The following is a 24029-nucleotide window of genomic DNA, read 5'->3' on the forward strand; positions in this document are numbered from 1 at the left end:
TTGTGATGGATGAGACGGAGGAGTGAGGAAGATCCATTAAAATTTGACCATATGAAGGGAGTCTCTGTGTGATAGGTGTTGGTGTGTGGTGGGGGATTTTGTGCGGCGAGGGCTTGTGCGGGTAAACACACTTGCATGTGTATGTACAGTACGTGTGTGTGTGTGTGTCCATGTTCAATATGCACACCACGCACACTAATACACCCAGATGTTGAACAGGCAGCCATTGGAAATCTGAGTAGTGCCTCATTGTGTCTGGAGAGCCCGTACTTAATCTGTAGGCCCTGTTACTGGCTGTTAAACACCATTAAGTTGGCTGCTAGCCAGCGTAACCCAGTGCACTTACTGCAGGCGAGATAACAGGAGATGCTGTCAGAGCCCTAAGCCAGGTCCTGAGGAGCAACACACACCGCTCTATGGGTTTTTAATGACTCTTCAAGGACTTAATGACCCAGAGAAATCTGAAGCGCAAAACTCTTCTATTCTTAAGTAAATCATTGAATCAGTTTCGTTCCAGTAGTAATTGCTGCAGTGTGTTTAAAGAGGAGTTAAGAGTTGTTGGTGAGCCTGATCCATGCCCTGGCCCTATGGTTTTGTCTCTCTCTCTGTGAAAGACCTGTCCCCTGTTGATGGCCTGTCACTCCACAGTGCTTCATCCCCCCCCCCCCCACCCCCGGTCTGGCCTCCCCTCCGCTGCTCCACAGCTGATAACCTCCCTGACAGGCCTCTTTCATGAGCCTCAAATGGCTCCACTGCCTTTGAACGTGCAGAACGCTGCCTGTTATCTTTCACTCACACACATTGACCACCCAGCCCTAACCCCCACCTCTCCCCCTGCACAGAGCGGGAGCTCTGCCAACCTGACCGTAGCTCTGCTCTCCCCTGGGAGCCTCGCTGGATGGCCAGCTGTGAGTCTGGGCAGAACGGGCACGCTGTCATCTCCCCTCCATCACTCGCTCGCTCACCTCCACTTTCATATTTAATAGGAACAGATTCTCTTCTTCACAACAGATAAGTGTTGGGAGAGAGGGATAGCGGGAGGTGGATGGTGATGTGATGGATTCAACGTGCATTTCCTATGAGGTGGCATTTGGCGGTTTCTTCCACAATGAGCCATGAACTAGTAGCTTCTGGTGATGGTGATATGAGAGCATCTGCAAAAGCAATTTTTGTTTTTCTGAGCTCTCCTCCAGCTCCTAATAAATGCCATAAATATTGTAATCTACCAACTTATTTTGAATATGCATGCAATTAGCAGGGCAAATTAAGCAGAACTAAATGAAATGGCACAAGTGGGCCAGTGATTTATGTGGTATTGCTGTTTACACTGATGAAGTAGTGCTGCCTAATTAAAAGGACAAGGTAAACAAATACCTGTTGTAGAGACGTTTAAAAAAGAATTGTCTAGAGCTTTATGGAATGTCTTTCTTGGGCTCTTTCTCGCCATCTCTGTTTCTCACTCTCTTTATCACCAGTCAAAAGTGGCACAAGACCGAACACACCACGTGACACAGTACCAGAATGTCACACCACAATGATGTCACAGGAAGCTATGTCATTGTGTCTTTCTGTTCCTGTCCAACAAGTCCTGGCTCTGGCCAATGTTCAGTCAGTCAATTGGTTAACTTCCCTCCTAAAATGCTCTCTCGCTCTGTGTGTCAACAGAATGTTTTGTGTACCGACATGGGCAAAGCTTATGTAATAGACTGATGGCGTATTGGTGAAATACCTCTTAAACACCAGTCATGTAGAGATATCCTTCTGTCGACAAGTCCTGTACATACAGTAGTCATGATGATATGTGTGTATGGCATACCCAGTGGTTAAATTGGTATTTGGGAGGTGGGGGGGTCCCTAGGGATATGATATATATATAAAGTGCTGGTTTCATGAGCTGAAATAAAAGTCTGTCTGTAATAAAGCCCTTTTGTGGGGAAAAAAAGAATTCTGATTGGCTGGGCCTGGCTTCCCAGTGGATGGGCCTATGCACAGGCCCACATGTGGCTGCGCTCCTGCCCAGTGTTGTAAAATCTATAGATTAGGGCCTAATGAATTTTTTTCAATTGACTGATTTCCCTATATAAACTGTAACTCAGCAAAATCTTTGAAATTGTTGCATGTTGCGTTTATATTTTGTTGAGTATAATATACTAGCATAAATATATACTGACAAAAGCATATATTACAGGTTGTGGATGAATCAACATTTTTTTTGGGGGGGGGGGGGTGTGAAAGTGAGAAGGACATAAAAGAACATCCTACTCCAAAATTAATGAAAATATAATGATGCTGACAATATAATTTCCCCTCCAGAAATGAGCCCAATATAACTTTATTATTCCATATGATCAGGCAGGTAAACTCAGAAAAAAAAGAAACGTCCTCTCACTGTCAACTGCGTTAATTTTAAGCAAACTTAACATGTGTAAATATTTGTATGAACATAAAATTCAACAACTGAGACATACACTGAACAAGTTCCACAGACATGTGACCAACAGAAATTGAATAATGTGTCCCTGAACAAAGGGGGGATCAAAATCAAAAGTAACAGTCAGTATCTGATGTGGCCACCAGCTGCATTAAGTACTGCAGTGCATCTCCTCCTCATGGACTGCACCAGATTTGCCAGTTCTTGCTGTGAGATGTTACCCCACTCTTCCACCAAGGCACCTGCAAGTTCCCGGACATTTCTGGGGGAATGGCCCTAGCCCTTACCCTCCGATCCAACAGGTCCCAGACGTGCTCAATGGGATTGAGATCCGGGCTCTTCGCTGGCCATGGCAGAACACTGACATTCCAGTCTTGCAGGAAATCACGCACAGAACGAGCAGTATGGCTGGTGGCATTGTCATGCTGGAGGGTCATGTCAGGATGAGCCTGCAGGAAGGGTACCATATGAGGGAGGAGGATGTCTTCCCTGTAACGCACAGCATTAAGATTGCCTGCAATGACAACAAGCTCAGTCCGATGATGCTGTGACACACCGCCCCAGACAATGACGGACCCTCCAGCTCCAAATCAATCCTGCTCCAGAGTACAGACCTCGGTGTAACGCTCATTCCTTTGACGGTAAACGCGAATCCAACCATCACCCCTGGTGAGACAAAACTGCGACTTGTCAGTGAAGAGCACTTTTTGCCAGTTCTGTCTGGTCCACTTGTTGCCGGTGATGTCTGGTGAGGACCTGCCTTACAACAGGCCTACAAGCCCTCAGTCCAGCCTCTCTCAGAATATTGCGGACAGTCTGAGCACTGATGGAGGGATTGTGCGTTCCTGGTGTAACTCGGGCAGTTGTTGTTGCCATCCTGTACCTGTCCCGCAGGTGTGATGTTCGGATGTACCGATCCTGTGCAGGTGTTGTTACACGTGGTCTACCACTGCGAGGATGATCAGCTGTCCATCCTGTCTCCTAGTAGCGCTGTCTTTAGTAGCATTGTCTTTTTGTGTCTTTCTCACAGTACAGACATTGCAATTTATTGCCCTGGCCACATCTGCAGTCCTCATGCCTCCTTGCAGCACACCTAAGGCACGTTCACGCAGATGAGCAAGGACCCTGGGTATCTTTCTTTTGGTGTTTTTCAGAGTCAGTAGAAATGCCTCTTTACTGTCCTAAGTTTTTATAACTGTGACCTTAATTGCCTACCGTCTGTAAGCTGTTAGTGTCTTAATGACCGTTCCACAGGTGCATGTTCATTAATTGTTTAGGGTTCATTGAACAAGCATGGGAAACAGTGTTTAGCCCGTTAGGCGGGCTGTCCCGACATCGGTACACTTATGACAACATCCAGCTCTATTGCAGGGCGCGAAATTCAAAATCTATTTTTAAAAAATATTTAACTTTCACACATTAACAAGTCCAATACAGCATTTGAAAGATAAACATCTTGTTAATCCAGCCAACGTGTCCGATTTTTAAAATGTTTTACAGCAAAAACACCACGTATATTTATGTTAGTTCACCACCAAATACAAAAGAGGACAGACATTTTTTACAGCACAGGTAGCATGCACAAAGCCAACCTAACTAACCAAGATCCAACCAAACAAACCTAGAAACAACTTCCTCAGATGACAGTCCTATAACATGTTACACAATAAATCTATATTTTGTTCGAAAAATGTGCATATTTGAGCTATAAATCAGTTTTACATTGATGCTACCATCATAGCTACAGTCAGAAATAGCACGGGAGTAGCCAGAGTAAATACAGACACCAACGTCAACTACCTAATTACTCATCATAAAACATTTCAGAAAAATATATGGTGTATAGCAAAATGAAAGACAAAGATCTTGTGAATACAGACAATATTTCCGATTTTCTAAGTGTTTTACAGCGAAAACACAATATATCGTTATATTAGCTTACTGCAATGGCTAACACACAACAGCATTGATTCCAAGTAATCGGTAGCGATAGCACAGCTCGACAGATATATGAAATAGCATCCCAAATTGGGTCCTTATCTTTGTTGATCTTCCATCAGAATGTTGTAAAGGGGTCCATTGTCTATTACGGTCTTTGTTTGGATCCAGAACGAACTATTTCCCTCTTGAATTAGCAAGCACACTGGCCGTGCGGCGCTAACCTCTCCTTCTTGAAAAAATTCTTCCAACGCATCACGTCTAAAGTCCCGAATAAATTTCAATAATATAATTAAACTATATTGAAAAAACGTACTTTAGGATGATATTGTGACATGTATCAAGTAAAATCGAAGCTGGAGATTATATTCACCTATAACGACGGTTTTCCAGGAGGCAATACAAGGTCCAACTTCGCGCCTTAGAGAAAAAAAATTATGGCGGACCTCTCACTCCAAGAGGCTGTATTCAATCCCAGAACGAGATATTCAAGTCCTTTCTGCTCTCACTTCCGCATGACACCCAGGGGAAGGCGTATGACGTGTTTCTATGGTCCCAAGTGACATGCCCTTTTATAGACAAGCTCTTGAAAAAAGACCTCGCATTTGGAAATCTCACTTCCGGATAGGAAATGGGCTGCAGAAAGAGTTCTGGTTCACTTAGAGAAATAATTCAAACGGTTTAAGAAACTAGAGAGTGTTTTCTATCCAATAGAAATGATAATATGCATATTGTACGAGCAAGAATTGAGTAGGAGGCCGTTTGAAATGGCCACCTCTTTCCAGGTTACTCAGTGCTGCCCCTTGCAGCCATAAGAAGTTAACTTCACAGATCTTCATTGTAAAGGGTTTATTTGGATTTTTATGAATTATCTTTGAAAGACAGGGTCCTGAAAAAGGGACGTTTCTTTTTTTGCTGAGTTTGTTATTTAGCAATAATGATCACCTGATGCAGCCCACCTGATGCAGCTTAGTGGCTATAAATAAATAGGCTGGGGGTTGCCCATTTACCCCATTGGGCTAATCATTATCTAGATCACAAACTCTAAAGTCTAAACATTAGGCTATCTTGTTGCTAGTTATCGCAACATTATGACTCGAATGTCCCCCCAAAAAACATTCTACTGTCACTCAGCCAAACAAGGATGATGTACTGTGAATATAATGTAGACCTACCTATTACACCATACCCGTGTTACATTTAGCCCCGCCCTTCCCTATGCATTCAACGACATTGGTGCTCACTAACGCGTATAAACCATCCATCTGCTCGCTACCGTGTATAAACCATCCATCTGCTCGCTACCGCGTATAAACCATCCATCTGCTCGCTAACACACATAAACCATCCATCTGCTCCAAACTCTGGTTCTAAAACGGTGAAAAAAAGCTCAGTGACGCTCCTCTTTTAACAGTGGCCATCAACTGCATTCAAAGGAGTGTCCCCCCCCCCCCCCGCGACACTTCATTTAGAACTTTGTAGGCTACAGTGACTGGGCGTGAATGCGCCTTGAGAGGACTATTATTTTCTCGCATAGAATGCGACAGGCTGAACAATCAGGCTGAACAATTGAATAGATAAACTATTCTACTATGGGGTTGTCTGAGTTTGCTGTTGCTTAGCCTATTTGTGTTGTTGGCTGTGGAAAATTACATGTAGACAACAGTTTTTCATTAGATAATTCAAATAGGCTAACGAAATGTACCGGGTCTCAGCTCCACCTGGCTCTCACTCGGATCATAGGTGCCTGGTCTCGGGCCCTGTAGGACCCGGCACAATTTAACCCATGTGCATACCCACATGAAAGAATACTAGTTTACTAGGCTAAATTATACTACAGTACTTACTATAGCATTCTATAATAAACTGTGGTATACTGTAGAATACTATACACTGTAGTATCCCTCAATCATGTGTAATACTTACTATAGAGTTTGGTAGTGAACTGTAGTACTTCAGCATTCTCTGCAACAAAAAAACACTGTAGCCAATACTATAGTAATGTTCACAAAAACACTACAGTCTGCAAAACACATAGTTTTTTAAAACTATACTGCAATTCAGTAGCCTTGTGGTTAGAGTATGCGCCCTGAGATTGGAAGGTTGGGAGTTTGATGCCTGGCCGAGTGATACCAAAGACTTTAAAAATGGTACCCAATGCATCTCTGCTTGACACTCAGCATTAAGGAGATAGATTGGGGGTAAGGCCCTGCGATATAGACTAGTGTCCTGTCCAGGAGGTGTACTTGTACATCAAGCTGCCTCCTGCTCCTATGAGCCATTCCGATTCGCCAATGCTTGTTCAAGGATAGTTACTATATACTACAGTGTTTAATTTGCATATACCCTGCTCATTCCCCTCCCCCATATCCCAATTTGTGCCACCAATAAGTGAGAAACGTACATGCCAAGTATAGACCATATATTGTGTTCCCTACAGGTTACAGAAAGAGCAGAAGCTTGAACTCTCCGTTCAGACCTCAGTACAACCTACCTACAGGTTATGGAACATTTGCTCAGTAGGTTTCCTAAAGCAGAAAGCCTCCACTTCTAAGTCAAAGATAATAAAACAAAAACACTTTAGTAAATAATACAGTATACTACGGGCCCACAAAAACACCACAGTAAATACTACAGTTTTCAACAATCTGCAAAAACACTACATTAATTGCTTTAGTATATACTGCAGTTATTTTATTACAGTATTTATACTATAGTTAACTATAATTTATACTATAGTATACTTTAGTATTTACAGTTAAAGGGAATACTACATTCAAGTCAGCAAAAACACTACAGTGAATACTATAGTATTTTTATACTATAGTATTTTTTTATGTGGGTCTGCTGCTTCCATCCAATATGCCCTGGAGACATCAACATTCATCCTGACTGAGAGATAAGGTCCTGAAAATTGGTAGAATGGACTGTATAGTTGTAGAGAGAGACTGTGAGAGACAGTGTAGAGCAGAGTAAACCCCAGGGGGGGGTTGTTAGAATGGGGTGAGCTGGGCTCTTTATCTTCCTCATAATGCTCAAGGCACCTCCACTGTCACGGAGTCCCACGGGATGTCATACTGAGTAAGAGAACAACCTTCTACCCATGATTCACCTCTTCCCAAAGCAAAACACATGGATCACTGTGGGGACATGTCGAAGGTGAGGCAGTGCCAACTAAAGGACCTGATGCCTGTCTGTGCCAGCCCAGTCATACACACACAGACCGTTCTATCTGGCACACAGTACTGCGCAGTATGTGTGACTTGGATAGACTGTGGATAGAGGCTCCAGAGATGTTTGAGTGCAAATGTCTTTGTGCATTCTCTGCTGTGTTTCAGCCTCTCTCATCACCTCAGCCTGAAAAATTAGGATGAAGAATTGGCCCCCATTGCTCCCCAGTCCCAGGCAGGTCACTTCACACTGTGTCTCAGAGCAGCGCGTCGAGGCCTTAAGATGCACTCATCCGTGCCGCAACATAACATCCAAGCCAAAATGTATTCAGAAAAGGCCCTTGGGCTGACAGAAAATTCAAACAGGTTATAGGGTAAGGGAAAAATCAGACACCTGGAGGTTTGAAGACTGCCACTGTACTTCTGCCACTTGAATCAGTTTACCTTTCTTTTAGAAGTGGCTGTGTGACAGCTCACCTCCACTTTTGCACTGTGCATCTGTGTAGAGCTGAGCTAAGCTGAGACCGACCTGTAAGAGTGGGCTTTTCATCCCCAGAGCAAGGCTGCGTAACACTGCAACGCCGGCTACTCCCAAAACAATTACATGCTAACCTGGAATGTGAAATGAGAATTAGACTTTTAATCGCTCAGCGGTGAGGCATCCCAAGACAGGAAGTTATGATATTAGCTGCTAGTGCTCTGACCTCTGTCCCAACCCTATACCTCTGTCTTATTTGCCTTTGCCTGAGAACCAGGGATAACTCTCTCTCCTCTCTCTCCCATAGTGAGGAAAGTACACCATTAAAGTAAGGAAACTTCATTCCGAGAACACCATTCATAGTAAGGACTCCATCCTCATGTGAGCCCTTGTCATATCAACAGTCCTGCAGCCACATTACTCTCACCCTGCCACAAAGGCACCAAGGCTGAGGTATTTAATTGCTTGTCCAAAATAATATTCTCTGTTTTCCCTCTTCATCTGCTGAGCTGATTCCCCCCTCCTCATTAGCGTGTTCTGGACCCCAGATTTTTCCTGCAGGCCAGAACAAGCACCAAGTCCATAATGTGTCCGTTCAACTCACAGAAGAAAAGCTACTTTAGCAGCCTATAAAACCTGGCAACAGACAGGCGTGAGTGAGCAAACTCTCCGATTTTTAAAAAAAACTTTTTTTCATCAGCAGTGGAAATAGCAGTCACTCCACCTGAGGTGGGTGATTCTAAATTAATGGCTTACTTGGCATGAGGATAGTAAAGAATTCATTGGAATAGGGGTTGAATGTCATTGTTTTTGAGACAATGGTTAGACCGGAATGTATTTGAGCTAGGCATTCTGTGGTGTTTTTTTCAACTTTCAACAATGCATCTTACTGCTTCTACTACTATTTTATGAGGGCAATTCAATGATGAAACATAACATCAGGACTCTATTCGTTTATCCAGAGAATGATGAGACTTGACAGGCAACATGTCATTCCTGGCTGTAGAACTCCCTCCTGCACAGCCAGTCCTGTTTCCCAGTGCACCATGTTTCTTTATTAGCCACTGCAGCAAACAGACCAGCAGCTCCCTGGTGGATAGGGAAATGCACTCCCCTTCCCGTCCCCTTATTTATCGAGCGTCCTGTGTTATTAAACAAGTGGGCCATTCCCAGTGAAAGATGGGCCGGCGCACCAGCACTCGATTTACTCTGGTAATACCCCCATCTGGACATGAGCGATACATTACTGAGGGGCTAGGTCTGCGGGGTGCCCCCCACCATTACAGTACAATGGATTCCACTGTGTCAGGCACCAGTAGAGAATCTTGTATATTGCCCTTTATCTTATTGTGGAGGCAGTTTCAGACGTTGTAACTCCGTTATGAGCCATACCAGAGCTTGTGTTGTCCGTGAGGCTATTCACACTAGCCAAGTCATGCTCAGGTCTTTGATTCTGTGTTTTAAAAGCCTCATTAGTAGCTCTCTTCAGCCACTTTCCCTGCTAAACCTGGAGCGTAATTAATGACTCTGACCTGCAGTTGAAAATTCCACTGGTTGACTCCTTGTAAAATGTCAAAGAAACATGTAGAGGCAAAGTGGAGAGGTCAAAGAGCAGAGTCTGTCTCTCTCAGGTAAACTAATACTCCTTCCTTTTCAGTCTTGCTCTCTCCTGGTTTTCCCTGCTGTTCTATTGACTATGCTGTGGTATACTAACCTGACATGTACCTGCATGGGATGCTACTGTCCAGCATTTCTCTTACTCTGCTTCTTCTGTGTTCCCCTTTTCCCTTCATCTCTCTCTTTATCTTTCTCTGCCTCTATCCCTTTATCTCTCTCGCGTTTTCTCTCTTCTCTCTCTCGCTCTACCTCACTCTCTTCCACTCCTTCCCTCTTGCTCCCGTCCTGGTGACCTGGGCTGCCTGCAGTAGAGATTAAAGTGATCAAGGATCTGCCGTGGCCCCCTCCTGTCGGCCAGCTCAACCACAGTCCTGCGCTGGCCCTGCTGGAGGGGGTGGAGTCACCCCCCGCTCTGCCCCCCCAACCAGCCCAGCACTCCCCTGGGCACACTGCCTGTGACCAGCACCACCATGGTGGGTTTTGTTGTCCCTGTCCTGTCTGTCCATCCCACCACCATCAGAGAGGCTCATCCAGCGCCCCTTACCCCTCATCAACAATGTCCCCGTGTCTCTTTCTCTTGCCATATCCATAACCATATCTAATTTCCATGGCTCATCCTCCTCTTCCTCCTGTTCCCTGATAGGGTACTGTACTGGTAAACTGTCATTGTCTGTCAAAGTAGAGAAATTACAAATTGCATGGGCGACAACATACCATTCAATGTATGGCTTCTTTTTCATACAGTTGTAAGACAACATTCCCTTCACTATGAAAACAGTAACAGCCAGTTTACTGTGTGACCTCATTGAGTGAGGAGGAAGTGATTGATCAGCTCTACAGTATCTTTAAATCAGTTTGACGGTTCACATTATCTCTGTAATAACTGCCCTTTTCTATCTGGATTACATATGGCAGAAAATCACTATTACTAGCCAGGTTGTGTGGACGAAGGCTCATTAATTTTAATGGTGCTGAATTGCCTTCTGAATGGGTAATTGGAAGTGTAGGTGACCCGTAATGCTATTGTCAACATAGGCATAACTGTTCCAAGGCAAGCATCCCCTTGCCCACTGCTCTTTATAGATCATTCTCTCAAACCCTTGATTAAGAACCCATTCAAATCCCAAAGTTTACTACTCTTTATTTTGGTGAGAACATCCATGTAGCACAAAGTGTTTGACCTTGTTCTTATAATGCTCGGTGACCAAATAATAACCCCATTTCCAGAGTTCTGGACTTGAGTCACATGACTTGGACTCGGGACTCGTCTTTGACTTGAGACTGATGACTTGAAATGATCTGGCCAGGTTTTGTAACGTTTTGTGACTCATTTCATGGCAGAGTCTCCTTGGATTATGCAACACGCAGCAAGAGACAGTAGCCGCAGCATTGCCCTTGCAAAAACAAAAATTGCAACAGATTGGCTAGTGAAACGCACACTTGGCCCTCTGATTGGACCAGCAAACTGTCAATCAACACAGGTCGGGTGCACTAGTGAACATATTTCTGATTTGCTGTACAGCTATAAAATCGGGTGCAGCACAAACAGCAAATTGTAGGAAGAGGATTGCCATAATAAATTGTTTGGTGATCAAGAATATTGACTGTTTACTTTGCAAGCTCACCAGGAATGGGGCATCGGGCAACATTTAGACCTACTAGTATAGGCCTACTGGCCATTTGGTATGTCAAAATTGCTTGAAATGTATCATTTACTTATCAAGCTTGCATTTGTAATTTGTTAAAACGAATTATTACTGTGATGAGGATACACTACAGTCTCTCCACTTGAGCTCTCCATACTCCCGCCAGCGGAGAGTGCTTTGTTTTCTTGCTTTCACACGTTTAAATGCATATGTGCTAAATCTGTATTGCATATATATCACCCTACAGTGTTTGCTAGCGTTTCATCATTCCGTTTATTGCTACATGTTTGATACGATCCATTTTCATTTATCATACAATTTCTTACCCTTTGAGTGGAAGCGATGTTTGTGCACATGAACGTTCTCAAGACTCCTGTGGTTGAAGTTCTGTTTATTTAATTCAATGTATGGCTTCTTTTGTTCATATTTTCCTCTGTCATTCTGGTTGTGCGTAATAGGAGCGTGCCCTAGTGCGCATAGAAAAGGCTACGTGGCCTGCGCGCCATGCTATGGAGACAGTACGTTGAATAAGATAAATAATTGTTTCATGTACGAATGGTGATGAAATTAATAATCATCAGGTCTGATTAAAATAAATGTACAAATGTAACAATGGATGTGGAAATGTCCTTTTACATTGTAGAACCAGTTTATTTGTTGGAATTGCCAATTGGGTAATTGTATGGTCCAGGGAGTGGTTAAGTCCTTATATGTACCTGTTTGAGCTCCTGTTAGATGGATTCGATTTGGTTTCTCAAGGGGAGGCTGTATTGTCTTGTCCGCTACCAATGTCCGTTCAGATAGGACAGGTTATGCCTCGTACAGAAGCTATTTCTTTTGGGCTGTGTATATTTGGTAACTCTACTTGTATATGTTGTATGATATGGGCTTTCACCATTGAATCCCTGAGACCTGTAAAATAAATCTACACTCTGAGCACGTCAACCTGCCTTGCCTTCTGCTGATGTCGCGCCCTGACGACCGCTACAACATCCCTATTTTACAATTACATCATCCAAATGTGTTGTAGACAACATTATAAAAAGGGATGTCTGGTAGCCTCAATAAATAGACAAAGATTTGCAGTCATCGCATGTATAGATGCATTTTTAAATTGACTTATAAAAAAACGTGTCTCAACTTGACTTCCTCTTAGAATGCAGACTTGGACTTGACTCAAGACTCGACCGACCCATTCTACTTGAGACTCACTTGAGACATGGACCTTGTGACATGAGACTTGCTTGTGATTCGATTAATAGTGTCTTGGTCCATTTCCAATTATGAAGCCTCCATGTGTTTGCCAATGTTTGCAGCTTTTCCACAGCTCTACAATCAGTAACTAATTATCCAGGGAGAGCGAGGAGAGGGACCATGTTTAGCAGAACTTATACTCAGGCTGAGGCTCTGTACTCCCCTGGTAGTGTAGAGGGGCTGTACTACTGTAGAGAGACCAATGGAGTCTGTGGTTAAATTGGAAATGTATTTGTCCTTCATACTGTTCTATCCATTCCAACCAGTACAATGAGCCATCCTCCCTCCACCAGAGAGAGAGCCAGTAAAATGAGCTGGCTGGGTTCTGAGGGTGAGGACATGGCAGATGTTTGATTTATGCCCCATAATGCCTTGGGAATGGCTCCACTTCCCCCATGCATGGGATATGAGTGGGTTTTAGTGTGGCGTCTGGCTGAAAGAGGATCCTCTCTCTGTCTGAACTCCCACTACATCACATGGGTCAGATGTTGGATATAGAGACTGGGGGTGGAGGGCTCTCTGACCTTCCTGTGAGTACAATTTCATGCTTCTCACCTCCTGTCGCCTCTGGCTACAGGCAGGCCTCCACTCAAACAGGAGGACATAGTAAGAGTAGGTAGAAGTTGTTCCTAACCACTGCTACAGGGTCAGATGTTTTGACATCCTCCTAATGGTTAAAGTTGGGTGTAGGGTAATTAATCTGATCCTAGAACTGTTGTTAGGGGCAAAAGCCATTGCTCCTCCTGGCCCTAGCCAGGTCTCCAGGTTACAAGTGTTACCAGGGCCATTATGATTAGCTGTGTGATATGGACCTGGATGGAACAGCGCCCGGTACAGCCGAACAGAACCTGTCTCACCAGTTCAACATCATTATCACATTTAAATATTGCCTGACAGCCGTGACAGTACAGATATTACATCTACATATAAATAGAAGACAGAGTCCTTTGTCTGGATGTAATAAACAGCTTTTGCCTTTGTTTTCTGATGTGAATTGATTGTCTGGGTGTTCAGGCCATTCTCTTACCTTCTCCTCCCTTTGTCTCACTAGAATACAAAACAGTGTAATTAAAAGATATCCAGATTTCATTTTTGTTCAAGGAATCTGCGGGCTTTTAAGCCTTTGGAGGATTGTTCTTTTGTTTTTGGAAAAAACGTCGGAATACGTTTTGGGATTAGATAGAAAAATAACATGCCTTGATGTTGAACTCATCAGAGAATAAGACCATTGGGCCCAGCAAATGTGTTTCTATATAATCCTTTCAACAGATCCTTATTCGACTTCCCAAAGCACAATATTCTCTGGATGTCAACAGAAAGCAGTGGTTTTACAAGCTGCTCGTTCTCTCCCATGGCCTTGTATGGTTTCATGGTTTGATGCTCACAATGTGCCATGCATTTCAATGAGCGTTCAGACCTGTTAATCATTTCACACGTCAAGCTGGAAATCTTAATTGTAACCCTATAATACAGCAGTAGATCTCAAGCTTTCCCCACTGACCAGTGAACTCACTCTTTTGATGGAAGTACCATTAGTAAATGAGAATTAATTAGCTGGCTTAATTAGTAAATGTGCTGTGTGGAAGGTGGGTGGTTGTCTCAGTGAGAGAAGGCAGTAGTGAGTGGTTTTCAGCTTGCTGGATTCCTTTGTCGCTCTCTCTCTGCTCTGCTTTGCTCTAGGCATGTTCTGGTCCTCTAGATGTCCTTTTGACCTTTGTGGCCTGCGTTTATCTAAGTCCCAGCCAATCAGCTCCCTCTCTCCATCTCCCTTCCTCTCTACCTCCATCCCCCTCCCTCCATCCCTGCAGCCTGTGTTTTGTTGGGAGCCTGTAGAGATAGGTGGAAGGCTGGAGAGGGTGGGCCCTTCAACCATCCATCACCATCTGACTGACGGTTCAATCTGGTACCGAGATTCCATTTGCTCTGCTTTACACGCCACAATACAGGTAGTGTAGACAGGCTGGCAGACACACACACAGAATGGCGTGTGTGTGCGTCCGCGTGGGTCCTTCCATCACTCTAACTGCCCCCCTAGGGCTCATTACCTGTGTGCCAATCCTCCCTTCAATCTCCTCTTGTCTGTCCTGAGTGTGAGCGGTGGAGAATGAAAGGGAATGAGTTTGGGCTGAGTATCGCCAGGAATCAGCCAAACTATAATACCACTGCAGCTCCAGCTATTGTGGGGGAGACGGTTGGCAATCATAGAAGACACGGGCTCTTCACACTCAAACAAATAAAATGGTTGCTTTTTTGTTGTTGTTAGTGGCTCAGTCCTTAGTAATGCCTCTTTGAAGCCATGTGCGTTGCCTGTGAAAAGGCCTGTTCTGACGGTAGAGGTTGAGTGGTGAACGCCGCTGAGGAAAGCCATTCACTCTGCCTAGGTGGAGGAGTCAAAAGCAAGAGAAGAACAATTATTTAATCCCATTGAGCTGGTTCCTTGTGGATCTGATGTTACTGTAGATGTCAGAGTTTAATTGAGGTGTTTAGGAATTAGTATTAGGCGTAATTAAAGTGGGATTGAGAGCACTGAATAGGGCTCAGGTGAACGTCAGTCTAAACTATCATGATCAAACCAATAATAACAGACTTTAGTGTTGGTTCATATTACTTCATAGCCGTAGACATGGAATGGAGACAGACATTGCCAATGTCATGTACTGGTATGTGATAGAACATGCTCTGATGCTATCAGCTGTCTGCCACAGTGATGACAGATAGCTGACCGAAGGTTTCCTCACATGGGAATGCCTCGTGTTCTGATAATAGTCTCACATTCACCAACACATACTGACACACTCATATAGCCAACACCAACACACACATATACGTTCAGAGCACAGGAGGTTGGTGGCACCTTAATTGGGGAGGACGGGCTCATGGTAAAGGCTGGAGCGGAATTAGTGGAAAGGTATCAAACACATGGCTTCCAGGTGTTTGATGCCATTCCGTTTGCGCCGTTCCGGCCATTTATTATGAGCCCTCCTCCCCTCTGTAGCCTCCACTGTTTCAGAGATACAGGGAACATTGTTTTTTTATAGAGATAGGGTTTTGTTTCATTAAAGAGGAAATAAAATATATAGACTACAGCAGTCCCTCTCCTGCTGTCTCTTTCTCTGACATTATTGCACAAACGTACACTCAGGGGAAGGTTTGCTGCAGAGCTACAGATTGGCTGTGTCCTGGCTGACAGGGTGAGGGGCTGCAAACACGCATCTTTTCCCACCCGGTCAGTCTCCATGGAAACCCTATCTCACACACATACACATATACATTAAACATATATAAAGGGAGCTACTTGTACCGTTTACAGAAACGGATTTGTGAGAAAATATCCTCCATATTTGACTTTTATTTAACAACGGAGACTAGCAAAACAAATAATTTGGCCTCATTTATACTGTACAATGTGTGTCATCTTCAGACTCAACTATGTATTAGTGCTATAAACTGTATCATTATTATTTTGTATAGCCAAGCCATGGAACTGGTTTGAGTTTTAGAGCAATGTTTCACTAAGGCTGTGTTTACACAGGCAGCCCAATTGGTATTTTGACCAGTCAGATCTTTAGCCAATTATCTGGGCAAAACATGAGAATTGGGCTGCCTGTGTAAACACAGCCTTAGTTTATTAAATTAAATAAGTACTTATTCAAATGAACAATATAAATTAGGTTAAGGGGAGCCCCTGGTGGTCACTGGAGGAACAACATGATCATGCATGTGTGATGTAGCTTTGCCAGTGGTAAGCACATGCTGTGCATGCTTCAGGGATGCTCAGAATAGGTTTCTGCAGTTCAGTATGTAGCTTAGCATCAGACAGACAGTTAATTGCTTCTAGTTGTACATGTCAGGCATTTACATGAGGTTGTTTTCTAGAAGACATCTACATTTATTGATTCATAAAATATAAACAAACGCAACAATTTCAACGATTTTACTGAGTTACAGATCATGTAAGGAAATCAGTCAATTTAAATAAATTCATTAGGCCATTATCTATGGATTTCACATGACTGGGAATGCAGATATGCATCAGTTGGTCAAAGACACCTAAAAGAAAAGTAGGGTCATGGATCAGAAAACCAGTCAGTGTCTGGTGTGACCACCATTTGCCACATGCAGCGTGACACATCTAATTTGCATAGAGTTGATCAGGCTGTTGATTGTGGCCTATGGAATGTTGTACTACTCTTCTTCAATGGCTGTGCGAAATTGCTATATATTGGCGGGAACTGGAGCATGCTGTCGTGCACGTCGATCCAGAGCATCCCAAACATGCCAATGTCTTGTGAATATGCAGACCATGGAAGAACTGGGACATTTTCAGCTTCCAGGAATTATGTACAGATTCTTACGACATGGGGTCGTGCATTATCATGCTGAAACATGAGGTGATGGCAGCGGATGAATTGCACGACAATAGGCCTCAGGATCTCGTCACGGTATCTCTGTGCATTCAAATTGACATCGATAAAATACAATTGTGTTTGTTGTGCGTCGCTTATGCCTGCCCATACCATAACCCCACTGCCACCATGGGGCACTCTGTTCACAACGTTGATATCAGCAAACCGCTGGTCCACACAACGCCATAAACGCTGTCGGTCATGTGCCTGGTACAGTTGAAACCGCGATTCAACCGGGATTCAGCCATGAAGCGTGCCAGTGGCCATCGAATGTGAGCAGTTGTCCACTGAAGTCGGTTACGACAGCGAACTGCAGTCAAGACCCTGGTGAGGATGATGAGATGAGCTTCCCTAAGTTTGTTCAGAAATTCTTTAGTTGTGGAAACCCACAGTTTAATCAGCTGTTCAGGTGGCTGGTCTCAGACGATACCGCAGGTGAAGAAGCCAAATGTGGAGGTCCTGGACTGGCGTGGTTACACGTGATCTGTGGTTGTGAGGCCGGTTGAACATACTGCCAAATTCTCTAAAACAAAATAGGCTTGTTGTAGAGAAATGAACATTCAATTCATTGGAAACAGCTGTGGTGGACATTCCTGCAGTCAGCATGCCAATTTCACACTCACTCAAAACTAGAGACTGTTGCTGTGTGACAACTGCACAGTAGCCTTCTATTGTCCCCAGCACCTGTGTAATGATCATGCTGTTCAATCAGCTTCTTGATATGCCACACTTTTCAGGTGGATGGATTATATTGGCAAAGGAGAAATGCTCACTATCAGTGATGTAAACAAATTTGTGCACAACATTTGAGAGAAATAAGCCTTTTGTGCGTATGGAACATTTCTGAGATCTTTTATTTCAGCTCATGAAACATGGGACCAGCAGTTTGATACTTTTGTTCAGTGTATAATGGTGGAAGGACTGGAAGGACTCTCAATGTTACAATAGCTTTACAGAAAGTGAAACGCTATCATTTGACTGGAGGTGTGGTCTAGACTAGACAAGCTTATTCCACCCCTCTCCATCGATATGTTGTGATTCCAGCAGCTCTTGTCTGTCTGTCTGTCTGGAGGAGCTATGTCCACTCAGTGAAGTTAAACCCAGGCCTGGAGTGAGATTAGCCCTTGAGATGAGTGGTGGCGGGGGGCATGCAATCACAACTAAGAGTATGCTAAATGAACTGCTTCCATCAGAGGCTCAACGTTTGATGTTGCTCCACTCCTCTTGAAGCCCTAAAGCGGTCTTCAGCATTCTGGCAGTGACAGACTGGCAATGTGTTTGATGTTGAAGGGTGAACTCCGTTTACTGCTGGGGGTAGCAAGCCAAGGCAATGGGAAATGGGGCTCTTTCCAAAGGATGGTGTGACATCAACTACAGAAATGACCTGTGGAGTAAAACAGCCCACTCTCCTGTGTCTCTGACCTGCTGACCACTACCAGGAAGAGGTTTCAACTTCTACTCCTGGTCCCCTCCCACCCTCTGATCTCACATCAGACTGTGTAAATAGGGAGATTAAGTAGCTTGTTTCTGATTGGTCTAAAAGCAAATCTCTGACCTCTGACTGTCAGGGTCGTGTCACGATTTGGATGGATCACCTCCGATCCCCCATCAGGCCCGAGCAGCAAAGCCCTGAGAAGTGCCAACTTCCAAGGGAGCCTGTCTATTCTCTAGTTAGTGACCTTGGCACTTTTCAAGGCCTGGCTCAATGATTAACCTGGACTAGTTTGTGCATGTTGTGTTTTCCCTCCCGTCTGGCATTGTGTACACAGTGTGGCTGGATTGATTTCTGTCTCGCTCTGCCTTCATCTGTGAAGTTCCTTGAGGGGGATGTGTTGTACAGAGTGGTGGGGTGTGTGTTTAAACACTGAGGCATGGCTGTCTCCTCTCATTAACACATCTCACTGCAGCACAGCCGGGAAAGACCAGGAGGAATCATGAAAATGAAGTCACAGCAGCTCAATGTTTCACAGATATGCCTGATGTTTTGAACACATGCTTCTCTGAACTCAACGCCACTTTAATTGAATTGCTTATAATTGATGAGTACAGGAAACACAAGATGGATTTCAATGGTCAGATTATTGAAGATAGAATCCTTAGTTGCTACATCCATTTTAGACTTATAATGTAATGATATATACCCATTGATTCTTGAACAATATAACTTGTAAATGTGTCATGAGCTTAGTTCAACTGTCGTCCCCCATCAGGCTCCAAAATATCAGCTTGTTTTTACTCTGTTTACAAACAATGTAAACAAACACTGAATAGCCTCAAAACATGGTTAAAACTGTAATTATGATGTCATAGATGGTCTGTCCTTGCATCCATAGCTCTATGAATTTGAGTGGTTACATTTCTCGAGGCCCGTCCCTTAGCTTTTTACAAAAAAGGAGGCGGGGTGTCCAATGTTCTAAGGCTGATATTTGAAATGTCTCCAGGAAGACCTCTATTGAGATGCTGTTGTATTGTGATACTCATATCTGGCTGTGGGTCTCTCCTTCATTTACAGTCCAGTTTGAAGGGGCGGAGAAGTCCAGAATGTCGCCCACCAAGGAGGGTAAAGGAGGGCGTCCGCCCCGCATCCACTCCAGTTGCTGTCTGGTCAACACCAAGATGAGCTCTCTGGACCACTGCAGTGCTGCTCTGGGGGAACGCATTGACCCCTCCTTGTCCCTGGAGAGCCAATTGTAAGTCATCCTCCCCTACTGTCTTTCTATCCACAGATCTATAATGACTAGTAATTCTATTCCTGTGATTCTCTCTAGGGATTTGGTACTTTTGTGTTGGTGCTTCTGAGGTAGAGCTGTGTCGAGATATTTGATTGTCTTTTGATGTTAGATAAGACACTTTCTCCACTTGAAACTCTGTTTCATCCCCTCTTCTCTCCGCCCTGTAGCTGGTACCATGGAGCGATCAGCAGGACGGATGCGGAGTCTCTGCTGAGGCTGTGTAAGGAGGCCAGCTACCTGGTGAGGAACAGTGAGACCAGCAAGAACGACTTCTCCCTCTCACTCAAGTAAGACCCTTCCCATACATACTGTCCACTACACACAAGTAATCAGTGTACAGTTGATGGCACACCACCCTCTCACACACTAGAGAATATACAGCACCCAGTACCTACTGTGCCTTCCGAAAGTATTCCCACGTCTTTTGACTTATTCCATATTTTGTTGTTACAGCCTAAATTCAACATTTATTATTTTGATTAAATCCATTTTGATTGAATCCACATAATACCCCATAACAACAAAGTGAAAACATGTTTCCAAACTTATTGAAAATGAAATACAGAAATATCTCATTTACATAAGTATTCATACGCCTGTGCTATGACACTCCAAATTGAGCTCAGGTGCATCCAATTTCCTTTGATCACCCTTGAGCTGTCGCTACAACTTGATTGGAGTCCACCTGTGGCCAATTCAATTGTTTGGACATAATTTAGAAGGTAACACACCTGTCTGTATAAGGTCCCACAGTTGACAGTGCATGTCAGAGCTAGAATTGTGATGAGGCATATATCTGGGGAAGGGTATAAAACAATTTCTAGAGTGTTGAAAGTTTCCAAGAGCACAGTGGTCTCCATCATCGGGAAATTGAAAAAATATGGAACGACTGGCCGTCCGACCGAACCTGGAGCTGGCCGTCCGACCGAACTGAGCAACCGGTCAACATGGACCTTGGTCAGGGAGGTGACCAAGATTGGTGAAGTACTGTGGAGACTGTTGTCCTTCTGACAGGTTCTCCCATCTCAGCCAGGAAACTCTGAAGTTCTGTCAGTGAACTTCAGAGTTTCTTGGCTGAGATGGGAGAACCTGTCAGAAGGACAACAGTCTCTACAGTACTTCACCAATCTGTGTTTTATGGTAGCGTGGTCAGACGGCTACTGAGAAAAAGGCACATGACAGAACGCCTAGAATTTGCAAAAATGCCGAAAGACTAAGATCAAAAGGCAAAAGATTTTGTGGTCTGATGAGACAATTGTTCTCTTAGGCCTGAATACAAAGCGCTATGCCTGGAGAAAACCAGGCACAGCTCATCACCTGCCTATCCTCATCCCTACTTGAAGCATGGTGGTGGCAGCATCATGCTATGTGGATGCGATTCAGCGGCAGGGACTGGGAGACTGGTAATGACAGAGGGAACAATGAATGGAGCCAAATACAGGCAAATCCTTGATGAGAACCATCTTCAGAGTGCAAATTACCTTAGACTGGGGCAAAGATTTACATTCTAACAGTACAATGACCACAAGCATACAGCCAAAGCAACGCTGGAATGGTTTCAGAACAAGAATGTGAAAGTTCTTGAGTGGCCCAGACAAAGTCGAGACTTGAATCACATTGAAAATCTGTGGAAAGATGGAAGGTGCTTCTACAAAGTATTGACTTTATGTAAATTAGAGGTTTCATTTTCAATAAATGTGTATTTCTAAAAACATGTTTTGACTTTGTCATTATGGGGTATAATGTGTAGATGGGTGAGAAAATAAATTGACTTAATCCATTTTGAATTCAGGCTGTAACATGACAAAATGTGGAATAAGTCAAGCAGTATGAATACTTTCTGAAGGCACTATATACAGTATGACACACACACACACACACACACACACACACACACACACACACACACACACACACACACACACACACACACACACACTTCACTGAAGATGTTCACGGGTTATCATAGAGTAGAGTTCTATTGATAAAGTACCAGGTCAACACACAGTACAGCATAATTATTCTGCCTGCAGGAGTCTTCCTCACCTCCTACCTACCTGCTGACTGTCTCTTCAGTATGGTTATACACATCACCTTTAAGAACCCTGTCCTTCATACATGATGCCCTCCCACCTCCACCAGGTAACATCTCTGGCCCCGCTGACTTGCCCAGAACTGAATTCATAATGCCCCCCTAGCTGACCTCTGCCCCTGACTGTGACCTGTCTCCAGGCCAGCGGAGGGTCCAGGGGACAGGCCCTGATTTGTTTCGTCTGGTCTGACATTTGACTGGAGGGTAGCTTAAAGGGTCTCACTGCACAGCTGGCATTCACCTCCACAGAGCAGTCACATCCCATCGACTCAGAAGGCTCTGAGGGCTCACACCACCGCAGGGAGCCAGCCAACTGATGAGTATCAGCGGGCTGCCATTTCACCAGCACACAGCAATACCTGGCTGAGAAAAACATTTCACCACAGGGGCAGAGAAAGTTCCTCTGATATGAGCTGCAGAGAGGATAACTGCTTGAGTTATGGCCATGGAAGACAGTTCTACAGTATTATTGTCACCTTTCTTCAGATACAAACTGGCATTTGTGTTCTTTTGTTATTCACAATAAAGCACATATCTGTCGATAAAGTCAGCGATAGATTAGATACGTTGCAGCGGGAGGAAAAACCGTTGCTGGTCCCAAGGACGCTCCTCGTCAGTCTGCTTTAGGCTCATCTCTGCTGGCAGGAGGAGATGATGTTGTCCAGACCTGCTCCACTGCTCCTCACACTGACTGACTGCTCATTTCATTACCAGAGCTCTGGGACTCTGCTCTGGTCTGCCAGGGGGGACACACAGGGAATTAGACTGGTGGGCTTGATTGGACAGACAGTGCTGAGCCATTGGCTGGACTGTCTGGTGCAGTAGGCTGGTAGGCCTTATTGGATAGACAGGGCTGGGGTTGTTTGGGGTGACTTTTTTTAATTAGGCAAGTCAGTAGGCAAATTCGTATGCAAATAAGTAGGCAAATTCTTATTTACATTGACGGCCTACCCCGGCCAAACCCGGATGACGCTGGGCCAATTGTGCGGCGCCCTATGAGGCTCCCAATCATGGCCGGATGTGATGCAGCCTAGATTCGAACCAGGGACTGTAGTGATGCCTCTTGCACTGAGATGCAGTGCCTCAGACTGCTGCGCCACTCGGGAGGTCACTAGGACACGTCCCATGCTGTGTCTGAGGGGGTGGAGGAGAGCAGTGTTGATCTCCAGTAGGAGCTGTCCTTCTCAGTCAGAGCCCACGCACTGTGACCTTTCAGCCAGCAGCATTGAACCTCTGACCCTGTCAGTCCGGCTGCCTCCATGGCCAGTCAATGTAGTAGAAAGTCATATTGACTCTGAGTTCAAAGTTCAAACGCGTATACTTTTGAGTGTGTCTAGGACCACCAATGTCCATCCCAGAATAATGGGACTAATCCAGAAAGGAGTGATGGAATGAATTGTTCCGTGTCTGTGTGCTTGTGAACCATAAATCACAGTTGTGTAAAAGGCTGTTTACAACACACTCTTTGTTGGACCTCCTGCACAGATCAGTGGAGATGTCATCCACACAGGGCAGAGGGCAAAGGCAGGAAGGCAGATATTTCTAAACAGCTCTCTGGTGTGTGTGGTGGATCATGTGCCTGTGTCCTGCCAGCGTGACTGTGTTTGTTGTGCAGTACTGGTAGGAAGCAGAGGAGGTTGTAGGGTCATTCAGATCAACCCAGTAAACAATCAGCGGGTTGATTCATGGAGCCGGCAGTGGGGAGGGGGTGACACAGAGTTCAGTCTGCTCATGTTGGAGCCTCCTTCTCCTGCTTCCTAGAAACCTTTGTGGCAGAGGCTGGAAACCCAATGTGTAGGTCAGCTACTCCATGTTGGCAGATGCTGAAACCTCTGTGGCAGAGGCTAGAGACCCTTTGTTTAGATACTCCATGTCTGAAGCTGATGAAACATTCATGGGGCCAATTCGGCGACACGTTTGTGCTTTGCATCATTGATGAAGGGCCAGACCTTCACTAACCATGAGTCTCGAGAGCCTTTTGATAGGGAGAGAGGGTACCTTGTCTCTGTCTCTCCTCTCTCTCTCTCCTCTCTCTCTCTCTCTCTCTCTCTCTCTCTCTCTCTCTCTCTCTCCTCTCTTCTCTATCCTCCTCTCTGAAGATGAGTGGTCTTTTAGGTGCATAAAACACATTTAGCCTTTCACTGGTCTCTCTCTCCTCCTCTCTCTCTCTCTCTCTCTCTCTCTCTCTCTCTCTCTCTCTCTCTCTCTCTCTCTCTCTCTCTCTCTCTCTCTCTCTCTCTCTCTCTCTCCCCTCTCTTCTCGCTC

At 44.6% G+C, this 24029-nt stretch overlaps 1 protein-coding gene across 5 annotated transcripts in view; it reads left to right on the top strand.

Annotated features, from left to right (window-relative positions):
• Positions 1-24029, top strand: part of LOC129854300 (SH2 domain-containing adapter protein F-like) — a 120603-nt gene that overhangs the window by 86285 nt on the left and 10289 nt on the right. For 2 of the 5 annotated variants that reach the window (XM_055921186.1, XM_055921187.1), the window contains 3 exons: positions 9943-10107; positions 19453-19630; positions 19840-19959. In XM_055921186.1, the coding sequence (XP_055777161.1) occupies positions 9943-10107; positions 19453-19630; positions 19840-19959 (463 nt within the window). The remainder of the gene's footprint in view (positions 1-9942; positions 10108-19452; positions 19631-19839; positions 19960-24029) is intronic. The other 3 variants (XM_055921189.1, XM_055921190.1, XM_055921188.1) reach the window with 2 other exon arrangements.

The sequence above is a fragment of the Salvelinus fontinalis genome, chromosome 4, assembly GCF_029448725.1.
Source record: "Salvelinus fontinalis isolate EN_2023a chromosome 4, ASM2944872v1, whole genome shotgun sequence".
NCBI lineage: Eukaryota > Metazoa > Chordata > Actinopteri > Salmoniformes > Salmonidae > Salvelinus > Salvelinus fontinalis.